Raw genomic sequence first — 16,247 nt, 5'->3', positions numbered from 1 at the left:
AACTTTGCAGCCAAGTGAAATACATGAGGACTGAAGTCTTACTTGTGAGTCATGTGCCAAAATGGAGGGGTGATTTTAGAGAACATAGTTTTTCTAATCAGGTGCTATTTTTGGTTTTGCTTACTTGTTTTCTTTGTGATCTCTTCTGTGATGAATTCATGTGGTCTATGATTTTATATCTTTAAGTAAACTTTGTTCTTCTTTTGTGACTAGAAGTAGTAAAAAATCATATTGGCAGCTGGGAACCAATCGCAGATATGATACATTCATTGCCACAGACCAGGTTCTTAGTGAACAATGAATATGGCTCTTTCTTTCAGTGAATTAGTTAAAAAAACACTGCTGATAGAACCCATGTCCAGAAACCTCTATGGGAATGAATAACAGGTTCTGAAATCTGTTAGAAGCTTAGGGAAGGTTGTGTGGTCTGACTTGCCACATCAAGCAAACTAACAGTACTACAGCTGTACCTTCATATAAGACTGCCTATATGAACTAAAGATTGGTGCACTACAGAAAAAAACAGAATTAGTCAGTCTTCAATGTACTGAAGATCAATGTGTTAGATGTAGCTTTAAGAATAAAAGTCAGTTCTTACAAAATATGCTAATTATTGTCAGCTAAGAAGTCTGAGTTTTTGCTCTGAGTCAATACTCTTTGGCCCTAATATCTTCTCCTCTCTGCCATCCTGGATTCTTCTTGCTATTTCTATAAAAGTCACAAGATCTATGAATTTTAATGAGAAGTAATATCTCCTGTTTTCAGCTGAGCTCAGTGATGGTGATCTCGGAGAGCCATCTTCCATGTGTAGCTGGCTTTAGGCAGCAAGTGACCTTGATAAGCAACTCCTGATTCAGAGCAATGTCACCTTCATCACTGCAGCAGGAAATGGGTTTTTCCTGCCGCAGGATTTAAGGTAGGAGGCTGGGCTTGATACATCCGAAAGGTAAACTGGAGGAAGCACAGGGGAGCTTGCATGAAACAGTAGCTCTTTTAGCAAGGCATTTGGAAAAACACATCTGCAGAAGAGAGTTCATGTCCAGCTTAAGGAAGAACAAGCTGTAGAATATAAAGAAGTTGACCACCAATCTGGCAAGACATGGCAGGAGGCATGAGAGAGTGGCTGCTGCAATCACAGAGCACATCAGAGTGAAGCTAAACCTTAGCTTGTGAAAATAAGGGCTAAGGTTTATTTTCTGTAGTAGGGAGGTGAATCTGAAAAAGCCCTGAGGTCTAAAGATTGCTTCTGTGTGCTCTGGCTGAGTTGTCTCCTTTCCCAGCAGAACTCCCTCTTTCAATAGTGGCTCCCACATGTGCAACTTTGGCCTTTTCTTTTTCTTAAATCTTATCTTGATGCTTCTCTGAAATCGGAAGAGTCTGAGTGTTTGATCAGGAATCAAAAGAGACAGGGAAAAGGCTTAGCTTTCCTGGGTGAGAACTTCAGTGCTCATCTGTGAGCCTGGTACACATTTAGATCCTGCCACCTGGTTGAAAAAGCTAAAACTCATGGCAACACCTTTAAAGGTGGAGCAATAGGTTCCAAGTTATTCTGCAGTTCATCACAGTGCCTGTAAGCACTCAGCCTGCATGGAGGTAGTGCAGGGATAATGTCTTAGTTGACCAAATTTGCCTACCAATCCTGGTTTTCAGCAGCTTGTGGCTTGCTAAACTTTAACTATTTGAGCTGACATTTGCCAAGCATGATGTCCATGTTGGGCAGTTTGAGGAAAAATTTATAATTAATTTTAAAAAAGCTTATCCTTGTTTTGCTTGAGCTTAAAAATATTTTTGGAGATGTTCTGATGAGAAACAGTTGTACACATACACAGTGTAGCCTTCAGTGGTTAACAGTGATGTGCTTTTGACAGCTGACAGCTAAATAAAAAAGAGTAAGTTATCACAGGAGGAAGCAATTTTAGTGGAAAGGCCCCCGTGATTCTTTTTGGTTTTTTTTTTTTTTTCCTTTTTCTTTGGAAAAACAACATCATACTGTGGTTCTTTATAGTTGAGTTTTATCTTTTACCTGTCTCTATGTGAGGAGATTTACTGTTGGCCATTCTTTCAGGTTTATTGAAAAAGAAGATATAGGACTGCTCACCTACATATCTTCCTGCTTTCTGCCCAGCAATTCATTTTGCTTCCTCTCCAAACCAATCTGGTCTTTTGGTGCTACACTCCATTCAGCTCCTGACCCTCTGATTAATTCTGCTTCAGCTCATGTATATTTCTCCTGCTCATCACAGCTTCAGGTCACTAAATGAAGACTCTAGAAAAACACCAGGATAAAAGAAGTCAATTAATTGCCATTCACTGGGGTCTTGTGTTCATGAAGTAAGATACATGATCAGATCCTACTTTCTACACAAACTGTTAAAGTTTGTGGTAGACGACAGATGAACGAGGACTCTGCAGTCCTGAGATGGCAGCTGTTTGGTGAAGAGTTTGGAGGCTGTGTAGTGAGCCTAGAAGATGAGCAGAGGGAAGAAAAATCATGGTCACACTGTTAAGGCTACTGAATCGAAACTGAGAATTGTATTTCACTCCTTGTGCGAGTTATTATAAAACTGGGTGACTCAGCTACGTGACATTCTTCCCAGTTGCTGTCTGTGTGGTCCCCATTTTCTGTGTATCTGGTTTCAGTCACCCATTCACTAATTTGCAGAAATATTGCCCGCTGTGTTTGCAGCCAAGTTAACTGCGAGCTGTTCTCTCAGGAAGGAAAGTGCTAAGCACTCTGAAAGTTTTGGTTTTAAGCTTCTTTAATTGATCACCCAAAATACACTGACATGGTTGAAAATATTGGCTTTTATCTCTGCTCCTCAACAGGGAGCTGTGAAGATAAATTCACCGGTGTTTATAAAAAGAAGAAAAAAACAAGCCTTGAACACTACAATGAGAACACCGCTATAGAAAAGCCCATGAGGAAATTAATCATTCTGTATTCAATGCAGGATCTGGATGCTCTACAGTAAATAGTACACGTGCCATGCCTTGGATGATAAGGATAGGAGAAAATTTGTATAGTGCTCATTAAGTGAGTAACATCCATCCTTTGCACTGAAGAAGGCAGGAGACCCATGGAAACAAAAAAATCATGTAATTAAAGATTGTATCATAATGTGTTTGCATGAGAGGTGAATTAATGTTGCACAGGTGATCTTAAATCTGTCATTCACTAACTTGCTTAACTTTGCAATCCAAATTTATTTTTTTTTTCCCGGAGAGCAAAATAAATCCCTTTTGGGAGTTGGCATGACAGGGCAGCAGACATCCAACTAGGTGCTGGTGTGTACAGCTAGGTATGAGTGTGTGCACAGCTAGACACCAGTGTGTACATAGCTGTTTGCCTAATCTCTGTGTGTGTGTATATATATATATGGATAGCTTGTGTTTATGCAGCTGGATGCTGTTTCCTTCATAAAATGCCTTTCTTATTGAAAAAAAAAAATAATAATAGGAACATAAAAACTGGTTTAGATGCCTGGAATTCAGGTGGAACTTTTATATGGCATTTTGTGTCCCAGATCTTCCTTCACAGAAGGAAGTGGTTGGTTCTGAGTAATATGAACACCCCAAAATCTGTTTGAATGATGGGTGAAGTGTTTGTGGGAGTTACAGTAAAATCTTTCTAAGGGATGTGCAGCATCTTTTATGTCTGTGTTAGTCAAAGGGCTGGCATGCTGTGGATTCACCCACCCAGTATCCAAGGTGCATTGGAACGATAAAAAAAATTAGTAGATATAATTTGTTATATCTGTGTTTGGTTTGATTACTGTCTTGTATTTGAAATCCTGTAATTGGAGCAGCAAACTGCCTCCAGGGCCAGTGCTACTCCAAGCAATGCAGCACCAGTACAAGTTCCTTTGGCTTCAGTAGATGGTTCATTACAAAGAATGAAGGCTGGAGACCATGTACATTAAACATCCCCTCTTGGGGAAAGAAGATCACAAAGAGAGAAGGGAAATAGGGAAGATCATCTCTCGCTCTTGAATAAACCGAGGTAGCAGCACAGAGCCCTAGAAATGGGAAGCACATTACTTGCTCAATCCCCTCCCCCACTAGATGGCACTGAACTCTTTTTCTTTAAAAGAAAAAAAAAAACACAGAAAAAAGAGAAGGGAGAAGAAAAATATGGTGGAGGTCATTTTGATGTTAAAAAAAACCCCAAAACTCCACAAAAAAACCCCAAAGCCGAAAAAAAGCAAATTGCAACTGGTTGTCCTTAACTCTGCCCTTCCCCCCTTCTAGCCCCACACCCCGCCCGTCTGTACCTTGGTACGGGCGCTCTCTGCTTTGGTGCCTGAAGCTTTCGCGGTGGGTGATGGTAGCTGGAGGATGCTAGGGAAAACGGGAAAAATCCTGGGAGGGAATGGAGAGGAGACTGGCCCTATCTGTAAGATAACATCCGTGGTGAGTTCTAGCAGGCAGCGCATGGCTTGTCACAAGGAATTGGCTCTGAACAGACTCATCCAGCTCCGCTTCTCTGCCCCGTGCCTTCAGACATTTTTCCCTCTGGATCACTGAAATCATAACCAGCAGAAAGGGAAGTCTCAGCTTCCAATCTTTTGCTAAAACTGCATTTTCAACCCCCAATTCACTTAAGCCCCGTGAATTACCTCCTTTTGCCAAGATGTCCTTAATTCACTGTAGGGAGTGGTTTCCACGTAGCGTAGCAGCGTGTGTGTGAGTTTTTGTATTTTAAATGCCTTTCTCCCATCTTACATTCATTTGAAGATCGACAAGGATTGTTTTTTCTCTCTGTGGTGAGGTGGGGGTGGGAGGAAAGGAATTTAATAATGATTTGTTTGTGTTGAGAAGGGGCTGTCTGTAATAATCCCAGGAAAAGATAAAGGTTCCTAGCGCCTTCAGCAAGCAGTATTCTGCCCTTTCTGAAAAGAAGGGGACAGTGATGATGAGGGAGAGAAATGTTTAATTCTAAGACTTAAAGTGGAGTTCATCTGATATCCAACACTTTCTACTACATTTATATATTTACAGTGGCTTGCAGAAGGATATAGATTGCCATCTGATAAAGCTACAAATGCAAGCAAAAAAAAAAAAAAAAAAAAAAAAAGCACAGAAACTGCTACTCAAATGCCTTTTCAAAGAAAAATGTAAAACCTGGAACAGCACGCCAATTTTTGGTTTTCAAACCCATGTTTAAGAATGGGAAAAGGGAACAAGTCTGGCTTCTCCAAGTAGGTAAGTCCCCTTGCCCCAAACTCTCTTATTGCCTTGAAGTGTGATGAAAAACCCTGACTCCTGCTGGATCTACCTGGTCAAACAAAATCGTGGCTCTTTGGACAGTAATCCTTATGTTTAACTAGAAAAGAAATGTAGGTTTGATACACTACATGAGTGTCCTGTTCCTGCCATCTCTTTGGCCAATATTACAGCTCTAAAAAAATCAGCTCTAAAAGCTGTATCCTCCATTCTTCTCTTACCCCCAGTCTTCCAGTTTATACAGAAAACAGTTATGTCTTCCACTTCAGTCTAGAGAATAAGTGTAGCAGACTCTTCTGCTTAAATTGATTATCCAACAATCTTATCATCCAAAGAATATGTATTATAAAATTAGGCTTGTTCCCTTCTGCTTGGGACTTGCTAAAAACTGACAAAGAAATCCAGGTGCACTCTCATCTCTGTGTGGGTGCTATACAAGAAACCTGTTCATTATCTTCTTATAAGAGTCAGCAGATTTTAGGCCACAAGCCTCTAAATTTTATCTCTGAACAGACATCAAATATGGCTGCTCTAAGCCCACTATAAAATTTAATTATTTTTATGTACTGACATGTAGTTGCTTGAAAAATCCGGTTATAGAACGGGATCTACTTGTGCATCACTGTTTTTAAAATGCTTCAGATCCTTAAATATTTGCCTTTTTTATGAACAACAAAGGGAAGTTACTGCTAAAAAATTTAAACCAGTGCCTTGTTTCAATAAAACAATTAACTTAATCTAGAGCTTTCTGGATACAGTTAATGTTAATTACATAATATTGAAATTTTGCAGTAGTTTCAATGGATGTGAATAATCACAGTGTCTGTGGTTTGAATGATCAACTTCATGAGTTTTATAATCATGTGGGGGGGTTAGACAATGCAGGACATTTCAAACCAAGAATGGCTGATGGGAGAGATGCCCTTCCATAGCTGGAAAGCCCAGCTGACTTGCGACCTGGTTTTGCCACATAAGATGGAAGAAGATGTCTTGCCTGTTTTCATGATTCAGTTAGTTTGGGGCCAAAACCTAAAAACTTTAGGGCCAGATTTTTTTTTTTTTAATGCAGCTGTATTCCACAAGAAAATCCAGGTGTGTATTTCTGAGAAATGAAGAGCTACAATGTCCCACCTCTGTTCTCCCCACTGGATCAAGTACAGTTGTGTAGCTATTCTTAAAAGCCAGAAAAAAATTGCATTGCTATTCTCTTGGTGCCAAAGGCTATAATCAACCCAGAGGCTCCATTAAAGGCTATGCTTATTTTCTATTCAGATAACACAGCATAGGCTTTAGAGGCCAAAAGCTGGTCAGATCCAGTGTGGATGTAGATTTTTGCAGCACAGGTCTGTGGAGAGGAATCAGGCTGTGGACTTTCTGGTGCAATAGGAGTGACCAAGTTGTTTGCTGTTCATGCTGTGGAGTCACTGGTGTGTGGGAACCAAATATCAGATAGGGATAGCTAAGTTCCTTGTCCAGCTCCCAGATACTGTGGTACTTACAGGTCGGGATGTGCCAGGACCCAGAGCTTTTTCATGCAAGGGAAATGGCTGTGCTTTTTTCCTTTTTAAATAGTACAGTTCAGAGTTTGGAGGCTTTGGTTTTTAGATCACACAGGAGGTCTTGAATCCAGGGTTTTTTTCAAGCTTGGACTCTGTGTTATGTAGTAGGTTGGGATTTTTTGGTGCAGTAAAACATAGCTTGGGTTGTCTCGGATTTGGTTGACACACTGTGAGGGCCTTTAACTATGAATGAGCAAGATCCAGTTGAATCCATGTTTTACGTTTTCCCCTCTTAAGAAAGTAAGGCTTCAATATTTCCTGCCTGGGAAGTGGTGCAGTTTATCTTTAAGGAGGCTAGAGAAATAAGAAATGAGTCTCACGTTGCATGGGTGACATCACTGGCTTTTGGCTCAGCGCTCTGTATTCTCTGTCTGTAGGCTTTAGCCAAGGCTGCAGGGCTCGGTGTTTGAACAAGAAAGGATTCCCAGGTGTACGGAAGATTGGATGCGCTCTTATTTGGGTTAAAAACGGTGAAATGAGATTTCTAAAGCTTGGGGACTCCAGCTCGCCTTCTGTTGCACTTGAGCTCTACAAGATGGGTGAGTTATTCCCACTAGAGAGAAAGGGAGTGGAAATTTAAGGAGAAAAAAAAATTATGTCTGAATATATTGCTGCTGATGCTGGGGATACGATTCGTATGAAGCTGCTGAGCTAAAAAATCTCAGCTCCGACGTGGAGATCAGGCCATATGGCAGAGAAATGGTGCAAACCGAAAGCTGTTGACAGCAGTTAAGGGGCTGCTTTCCTCTCCCCGTGTAAGGTGTGTAGCCTCTCCCTCCCCCCCCCCCCAGCCCCCTCCCCCCCTCCAGTTTGTTTTGGTGTGATTTCCCCCGACCTCTCCTCCCCATTCCTCAGCATCCTTCCAGCCAGCCGTAGCCCTGCCTGCCCGCCTTCATCTTGCAGATGGATAACGTGCCGCCGCCTTAGCAAAACTGTGCACAACACATCCCAGCGCCGGGGACGAAGGAAGCTTCTGGGATACCAGCAGCGGAAGGAGTGCTGTGTGTGTAGATGTGTGCGTGTGTATGCCTGGGTGTGTAAGGAGGATGCCGGGGTCGAGAACCGCTCCCGGTGCTGCTTAGCGGGAGGAGCGCGGCCGGCGGCGGGTCCTGCCGGGGCTGCGGCTGCCCCCGCCGCCTCTCCCCGGGCCGGGAGCGGGCAGAGAGGCTGCCGCGCCGCGCTGGCCCGGAAAGCTGCCGGGAAAAGAAAGGGATCGTGGCGTTTAGGCTGCCCGGATGACAGCGCAGCCGGCTAGTGAACGGCAAGGTTGGCAGAGAAAAGACGAGGTGTTTCCGAAGCCAAGATGTCAGTGACTGTCAGCGAAGTCTGCTAAAGGGAGAGCCCTGTGAGTGCCTGCGTTTCCAGCCCCAGCCGGGGAGGTTGTGTTTTAGCCACGATTTAAAACAGCAGCAGCAGCAGCAGCAGCAGCAGCAACAACAACAGATTGCTCCCTCCCTCTTTCTCCCTCCCCTTCGACCCCGCTTTAAACCCAAGCAAGCGACCGACTGTCCAGACGATGATGCTCAAGCTGAGCCGCTGACAAAGAAAAAGGCAAGTCACCCATTCCTGAAACCTGGATAACCGGCTGCTTGTAAGCAGGAGGTCTCTTAAGCTGTTGAACTTTTCTGTCCTGTGCTGATGCTGTTGTGAGACTGCTGACCTAAAAGCCATCTCTTCTGGATTTCCGAGCTGGCCAGATTGAAAGAGATTAATGGACTGATGAAACAGCCGTAGCTTTCGGGTCTCTTCAGGGAGGGATATATCCCTTCAGCCACCGTCACTCGGGTGCTTGTGGTGTGGGGAGCAGGACATCTTTGGGTAGGTTGGTTGCTGGCTCACTCCTGTTGGAGGTGTAAGGCTGTGTGTCTCCTCCGCAGAGAAGAGGCAGATGAGACTCCAGGACTGTCTCCAGGGCAGAACTTTGTAGCTCTCTCAGCATCCCTCTGCAGCGTGGATGTGAGCCACAGGAGTTGGGGATGTTTGAGGCAGCCTCTGCCAAGTGACACCTAGCAGCTGCTCCAGAGGTTTTGCGTGGTCTCACATTAAAGGGCTTTGCCTGTTGTGAAGATGTCCATGGTGTTTCTGTGAAGCTGAGGTATGGCTGCTGGAAGGTTACTGCTGTATGCTGGCCTCTCTTTAGCTCTGTGTGCCCTGGGCATGCTGGCTGTGGCAATTTGCTCTGACCATTGGTATGAAACTGATGCCAGGAAGCACAGAGAGAGGTGCAAGAGCATCACCACTAAGAGAAATGATCCTGGTTTCATTTATAACTCCAACAACAACCTGCCTCTCAGGGCCAGCAGGTCTAGGTTGGACCGCTGGGAAGGGAAACTCCTCTTGGCAAGAAACAGGAGGCAGATCTTCGCTATGAGCGCAGTCGATGAGTGCAACAGACAGTACAACTCAACCAACATGGGGCTCTGGAGGAAATGCCACCGACAAGGATTTGACCAAGAGCTGGAGGAGCTGATTGCCAAAGGTAAGAGCTGTTTTTTACCAAATGAACATGCCAGGCCTTCTTGAGCTGAGCAGAGGCTGAGCAGAACCATTTGGGCTCACAGATGGGGAGCTGGCAGCTCTAGCCAAGCACCTCTCCTTGTGATGTGTGAACTGGCCTGGCTGGGCATTGCTTCCCAAACCATTGCCAAGGCAGTTTCCCACTGGATCACTACTGCTGAGGCATGGGGTTTGGGAGCAAGAAGGCAGTGGGGGTAAGAGTAGATACACCCTAGAATGTCTCTCTGATGTCTCTGTCTCTCTAAGCTTAATATAGGCTGCCCATCACCATGGTATTATTATTTTCTACACACAATAAAAAGTATTAATAAAGCAGATATTATGATTTCTTTTTTTTTTTTTTTTTTTTTTTTTTTTTTTTTTTTTACCCTGATGATTCAGGCAAAGTGCATATTATTTTACTGGAGGCTACAGATGTCTTTATTCCATCATTCCCCTACGGAATGCCCCATCAATCCCAAATGACACCATTTACAGTGCTCACATGTAGCCTTTTTCTGTCCTCAAATGGAGAGTAAACAAAGAGAAATGCTGAAGACCAGGAGAAAACCCAGCTTGCTGTTTACACTGAGCTATGTTTTGGAATATTTTCAGTGTCTCCAAACATTACATGAATACATTAGGAGTGTTAGGAAGGCATAATTTTCTCTTGGGGTGGAGATGCATCTGGTTGCCTGTAGCATTTTTGTGCTATGATTTTTCTTGTATTTTGCTCCGTTTCCTTCTTTTTTCTCCCAAGATACTGGTTCAAGGTGATGGTCAGTTGCTCCAATGTTTCTTTGGTCTGAAGTATAGGAAGGGGAGATATGCATAAAACCCAGCCCAAACATACTGTCTAGAAAAGATGTATGTTTTTGAAGGATGATGAGGGCTTCATTAAAGGATGACAGCATCTCTGCTACCCACAGCACGGTTACTCCATACAGTAAAATAACATTTGCCTCCCTCAGATGATTCTCCAGGGGTTCATTTCCATATCAGTGAAATCATTGCTTCTTACACCCTCCAATCGTTAAGAATACTTGTTTTCTAAGTGTGTTCTCTGTCCCAGACTCCCTCGATAGCCTGCGTTGATTCCCTTTTCTGACATTGCAAGCAGAATTATGGCTTAAAGCTAATTATTCACAAGGGGTATACTCGTGTTTCCCAGTGTATACATCTTGTTCTGTGCATTTTAAAAGTGAGCAGCAGAGGTGAGTAGCAACGTATAGACTTGCACAGAGACAGTACAAACAGGTGGTGCAGCAGGGAATGTAGATCACTAGTTGGAATCCTGTCTGTGTCACTGGCGACCCTTAATGTCTAGTTGATGTTTAACGACCTAGATGAAATGTTTTGGTGGCTTCAGTTCCATTTATGATGGACAAGTGAACATGTCCAAAGCCTGTCAGCATCCTGGCACCTTACTGCTGGTTTCAGTGCCGAGGGAGGGATTCCTCCTCTCTGCTGAAGTGAGGGTGCAGACGTGCGGGGCTGGCTGTGGAGAGCTGGATTGCTCTGCCATGTGCACTCACTGTGCTCAGGGCATAAACAAAGAAATTCACCTTGACAGTAGTTGAACATGTCACTAGAACTCATGTTTGGGAAATGGAGTTTCAGTTATTAGAGAGATTTTTCATCCTCAAATCAGTGAGCGTCATTCTTCTTTCACTGCTTGCCTTCTCCTGGGTGTTGGAATGTCTCTTTTTTTCTGCCAAAAACTGCTGGAATTGTCTGGCACTGGGCAATGAGTAAGGGCAGCTCTGCTAAGTGTTAACCATAGAGAAATGTGGTTAAGTGAAGGAGAAAATTGGCTCCAAACCATCTGGCTGTAATTTGTGTGTGTCCATGTGTATGTATGATGAGTGTGTGAATGTGTATGTGTGGTGAACTAACTCTAAATATACAGCATTCAGCTGGTAGTGAGGGATTCCTGGGCTCAGGTACAGAGTGAATTCCTGCACACATACTCCTGGACATATGTGTTTGCAGATGGCCAGATAGCCACTTCACAGAGTCGCCTCCTCAAAGTCAGAAGTGCAAATTGTGCACACACAGGAGTTACGTGCAAATACCACTCTGTGGGACTCATTGCCTTCTCTAAACGTTTTTGGTACACATTTAACAAACTTCATTTTACATCGAGAGAAATGTAAAAGGAAGGAGACTCATAATAATGAATATCAACATCATCATTTGTTTGATGATCTTTTTGGGGTGACATTTTACCTATACTGTAACTCTCAGCCATGACAAAGAATCACACACGTTAGCACTAATGCTATAGAGCTGTATTCCTTTGGCACCTTGGTAATAAAACAAAGAAAAGCAAGTATAATGGCAGTTCAAGAAAATAAAGTGGTTGACTTTTTCAGAAATAAATCTGGGCATATTACAGGATTGCTTGTCCACTTTATATTTTGTTAGATGAATGAGAACTTGTTTGTTTAATACTAATACTCTCCCCTTTCACAAAAGTAATGTAGAATGCTCATCTGATAAAAATCCTTGTGTGCTGGAAGCCCTGTATTAGAAAGAGACAGCTTTACATGTGTAGTCAACCAGTGTCCCTGTTCCACCTAAGGCCATCTACTAGCCTGTTTCTTTACAATCCTCAGCTATATGATGAAAGTGGAATGAGCACATTTGCTGTTGCTGTCCACTGCTGAGAACAGCTATGAGTTCAAAATGAAGCAGGAATTCTAGGTTCCTCCTGGCAGCACCACCTTGCTTTTCTAGTTTGTCTTCCATGGCAGATGCTCATCTGGAGTTAGAGGTTTCAGGGGTATGTGCCTGGGCAAAGCAGGCCTTGTGCAGATGTGAAAAGCTTCAGTTGTTCTCTGCCTGTAGTAATCAAATACCCTGATTGGGGTAGATATTCCTGCTCAGATGAAATTTCTCTCTGTATAAAATTTGAGCTCCGGGGCAAATACCATATAAAAGAGGATGTTATTGGTACATTGCCTTTTACTCTCCTTCCTCTGCCAGCTGTTAATTCAATCTAGCTCACCTCTCCCGGAGATGAACAAACTAATGCAGGTTCTGGCCCTAAATATTGTGTGTAATGCTATATGTAACTGAATGTAAATCATATTAGGATTGGTGCTTTGGTTTGAGCTTTTTTTTTTTAATTTATTTTTTTCCCAGCTGTACAGGGTCTTAACTGAGACATTTGTTTTGAGACAGATCCTACATTATTCCTTAGGCAAGACTTCCAGCATTGAGAATAGTAGGTTTGTCTATCAAAGGGTAACAAAAAATGGTCATTAAATGCCTAACTAGCTTGGCAAACACCCTGGAGTTATTCTGCTTATGAACTCTCCTGAAATAAATATAAGCTGTAGGCAATGGCTTGTGGCAGGATCAGACCCTGCGGTACTCAGCAGTATTCTTATTCCAGTGGTTTTAAAAACCAGTCTTGTTTCTGAAGATGCTGGGTCAGTTCTGTAATTCTACTCTATATTTATTACTGTTACTTTCTGGCAAATCAAACCTTTATGTTGGATTTGACTATTTGTTACTTCAGATTCCTTATGGATACATATAACAGACACTAATGCATATATGAAATAGTTGGACCTATTTATATGTCTCCTATCACTTTTTTTTATGTTCCCACGGAAGCCAGATTCATATTTCAAAGTAATACAATTCGATAAATAGGCAATAAATTAAAACTCAGGGAGAGGCAGGCAGATGTCAGAGACCAAAATCCTGAAGAATATTCTAAAGCTGCATCAAAATTAATCAATTAATTTGTTCTCCTTGTCATCATGAATAAAAAAAATCAAACTAGAAACAGGAGAAATTACAGTCAATAAAGAAAGTTTTAGAGGTGAACGTGCAAACCCAAGTCCCACTCTTGCTAAGTTACCTGAATAATCTGTATTCCTGTGAACAGAGTACATGGACTGAGGGAAAGCATTCTCATAAAGAAGGACCAACCAAAAAGAAAGAGTTTACAAAGCTGGTCCTCTGATTCTGCTTTCAAAGCTGGTCAAGTCATTTAGAATTTTGGGACCAGAGTTTTTCCTAATACCTAAAGCCTTGCATAGTCAGGCAACGCTGGGCTCAGGGCTTGTTCAGCACAATAATCTGTTTCTTCTGATTCTTAGGTGTCTGTCCAATCTCCTCAGTAAACTAAATAGCCGTGCTGCTTAAAACCCTTTAAAATATAGTATTCCCTGTATCCTGCTAGATCCAGTGTTTACCTGTTAACCACTGAGTTTCTAGCAAAAGTACCATTCTCTCACCCTACTAAAAATCCCAGTGAACTGACCACTGCCACCACTGAGCAAGCAGAGATCTGAAATACAGATAAGTGTCCATCAGTGGCCAGAGGAAGGCAAAGTCTGTGTCCTGCTTTGGCAACCTCCAGCTCACAATTCCTTGTCTGTGACCCAGAAAAAAATCCGGAAGCCACAGAGTTTGCGTCTTATGGCAGTGTTGTTCAGGAGCTTTCCTGCACTAGTCAGAGGAAACTAGAGAGGAAAAAAAGGCATTACATCATTTAATTACTAAGGTACAATAAAGTAGATGAAGAAGTCACACAATAACCAGACACTATTCCATTTAGACAATTACTGCTCAGAGGACCTTTCATCTTGCTTTTGGAAGGCTGCCAGTTAAACCTGCATAGATGGGGCTCTGCTGCCTGCCATTGGAATCCAATTCTATTAAAAAAAAAAAAAAAAATCACAGTGACCTTATTATTTCAGTTCCCCTTTTACCTTCCCTCTTCACCCAAGGTTAGTGGAAGTCACAGTAAACCCTAATTTTAAAACATTTTATTGTGAGTAGATTTAGCCCATTGGAAAAAAAAAAACAAGTAGTTCCTGTGCAGCCTACCTCAACCCCAAATAATACGCAGGATTTCTGGAATGAAAACATTTCCTGTTTTGTTTGTCAGATGCATGGCACAACTGAGAAAGAAAGGCTTAATAGGACTGCTCTGGCCGTCACTAGGTATTATTTATACACAGTTGGAAAAGCCTGAAGAAAGGCTACTTGCAGCTATCTTTAGAAGTCAAGAGATTTATTTCCATAAAACTACTTCCAATACCTTGCCATGCTGCAGATTTGACTTTCAAAATGCAATGGTTTGGCTGGGTAAATTAGGACAGCCATTTTTCGTGTTTCCCTTATACATTAAAGAATCCAAAAGCTTTGTTTAAAATGTATGTTGGAAACCCAACTGTTCTCCAAACACACTCAATATAAAAAGGACTGTATTGAAGACTTGATTCTGATCCTAGTGAAGTCAATAGTAATGTTTTATTGAACGTGGTGATGCAGCAAGTTCAGGCCTTTATGGTTTCCTCTGAGGTTAAAATTGTCCCTGGATAGAAAGGCCAATGCAAGATCTGTGGAGTAGAGTTCTGTTGGAGGGATGCACTGAAATTTAAATAGCAGGCAAATGTTGAGTTGAAACTAAGGCTAACCAGGTATTTAGCCTTTACCTTTTCCAATGCTGTAATTGTTCTTAGTCTATTGATGCAGATTGGAAGTCAAATAACTGCATGTTTCCAAGATACAGCAAAGACATCCACTTGTTCAGAGCTTTTCTGAAATCATTTGATGGATGAAATCACTGGAGCTTCATGCATGTGAATTCCAGGAGGATTTGGCCCATCATATTTTAAATAAGCAATTTTAATATTTTAATTGCATCAAACTTAAATAGCAATTCATTAAAAAATATCTTTCCCACAAGTAATGAGAACCTGACACGTTCCTCTGACACATCTGAGATAATTAGTTTGATAATATATATCTGCTAAAAATACTAAGAACATATATGTAATTGAACAGTGCTGCAAATGCCTTTAATTATGCTGTTTTAAAGGGCAAATTTCAATCAAGCTGTTGGCTTTCAAGCAAAAATGCCGGTGAGTACAAATGGAAATTTTGCCTGAGTGAAAATGACAGGATCATGCCCTTCTCAAGAGAAACTGATATTTGCAGAGCTGCCTGCAGGACTGCATGCTTTATTTCTGTTCATTCAATTGAGCATCCAAATCCTTTTGAGAAATCTCAGCATTTTTATCCTCTCTGCTTAAAAACTGTTTTAAATTGTGGAGGAAAGATTTAATATGAGTGCAGATGTGTTCTGTTTACTGTGAACATAAAGATACAAGAGATTAGTTCACTTGAATTGGGATGAAACGATCTGAACTATTTTGTCAACTTCAGCAATGAAAATCCATATTAATATTTCTTTTGTTCATTAAAAAAGTCTTTTTGTGCATTCAGAATAACTTCAAGAGTGTAATGGCTTCATTAACCATTGCAGAGCCAGTAAATGAGGAAGAAGAATTTGTTTTGTAGGTCCTGCAAAAATAATGACAATCATTTATAATGTAAGTTGCTTAATGGCTCATTGCTAACAAAGTATTGCTGGAACACTTGAGTACATGTTCACTTCTTTATGACCAAAAGAAAAAACCCGAGATGGTGTTTCTTACTTTTTTAAGGTATAAATAAATGAAGAATGTGGATTCTGGAATTCAAGTGCCCTTAACAGACCATTCAGAATAGAATCCACTCAGAAGAGAAGAATATAAACTAACATATTTTCTCTGCAGGAGAGAAATCAGACTGTAAAATGGAAATTTCCCCATTTTCTTTCTCATAAAGCCTAATTCTTCCACAAATAAATATTCAGAACTGCCCAGCTGAGCCTGCTGAAATCATAATGCTTTGCAGATAATGACCAAAATAAATGGAAGAGAGGCAGTACTGCAGTTAGGGCAGGGTTTACAAAGCCAGGATTCAGTCCAAGCTCTGCCATAGCCTTCCTTCATGACCTGAGGCAAGCGACTTAATTTCTCATCCCTCAGCTCAGTACCAGTATAATAGGGATTTCATTCATTATTATTAATGCCAGTTAAGAGTTCTACCATAGGATTTATGATCCTAAGCCATGGATCAGAAAACATGGATCAGAAAAATGTCACCATCCTTCTGACA

At 41.7% G+C, this 16,247-nt stretch overlaps 1 protein-coding gene across 1 annotated transcript in view; it reads left to right on the top strand.

Annotated features, from left to right (window-relative positions):
* Window positions 1-5,101: 5,101 nt before the first annotated feature.
* Window positions 5,102-16,247, top strand: part of TMEM178B (transmembrane protein 178B) — a 233,255-nt gene continuing 222,109 nt past the window's right edge. Inside the window, exons 1-2 of the mRNA XM_071727201.1 lie at window positions 5,102-5,202; window positions 7,160-9,261. Of these exons, the coding sequence (XP_071583302.1) occupies window positions 8,880-9,261 (382 nt within the window). The 5' untranslated portion in view covers window positions 5,102-5,202; window positions 7,160-8,879. The remainder of the gene's footprint in view (window positions 5,203-7,159; window positions 9,262-16,247) is intronic.

This window comes from Heliangelus exortis, chromosome 1 (assembly GCF_036169615.1).
Source record: "Heliangelus exortis chromosome 1, bHelExo1.hap1, whole genome shotgun sequence".
NCBI classification, from domain to species: Eukaryota; Metazoa; Chordata; class Aves; order Apodiformes; family Trochilidae; genus Heliangelus; species Heliangelus exortis.
This window is presented reverse-complemented; position numbering and strand designations above follow the sequence as displayed.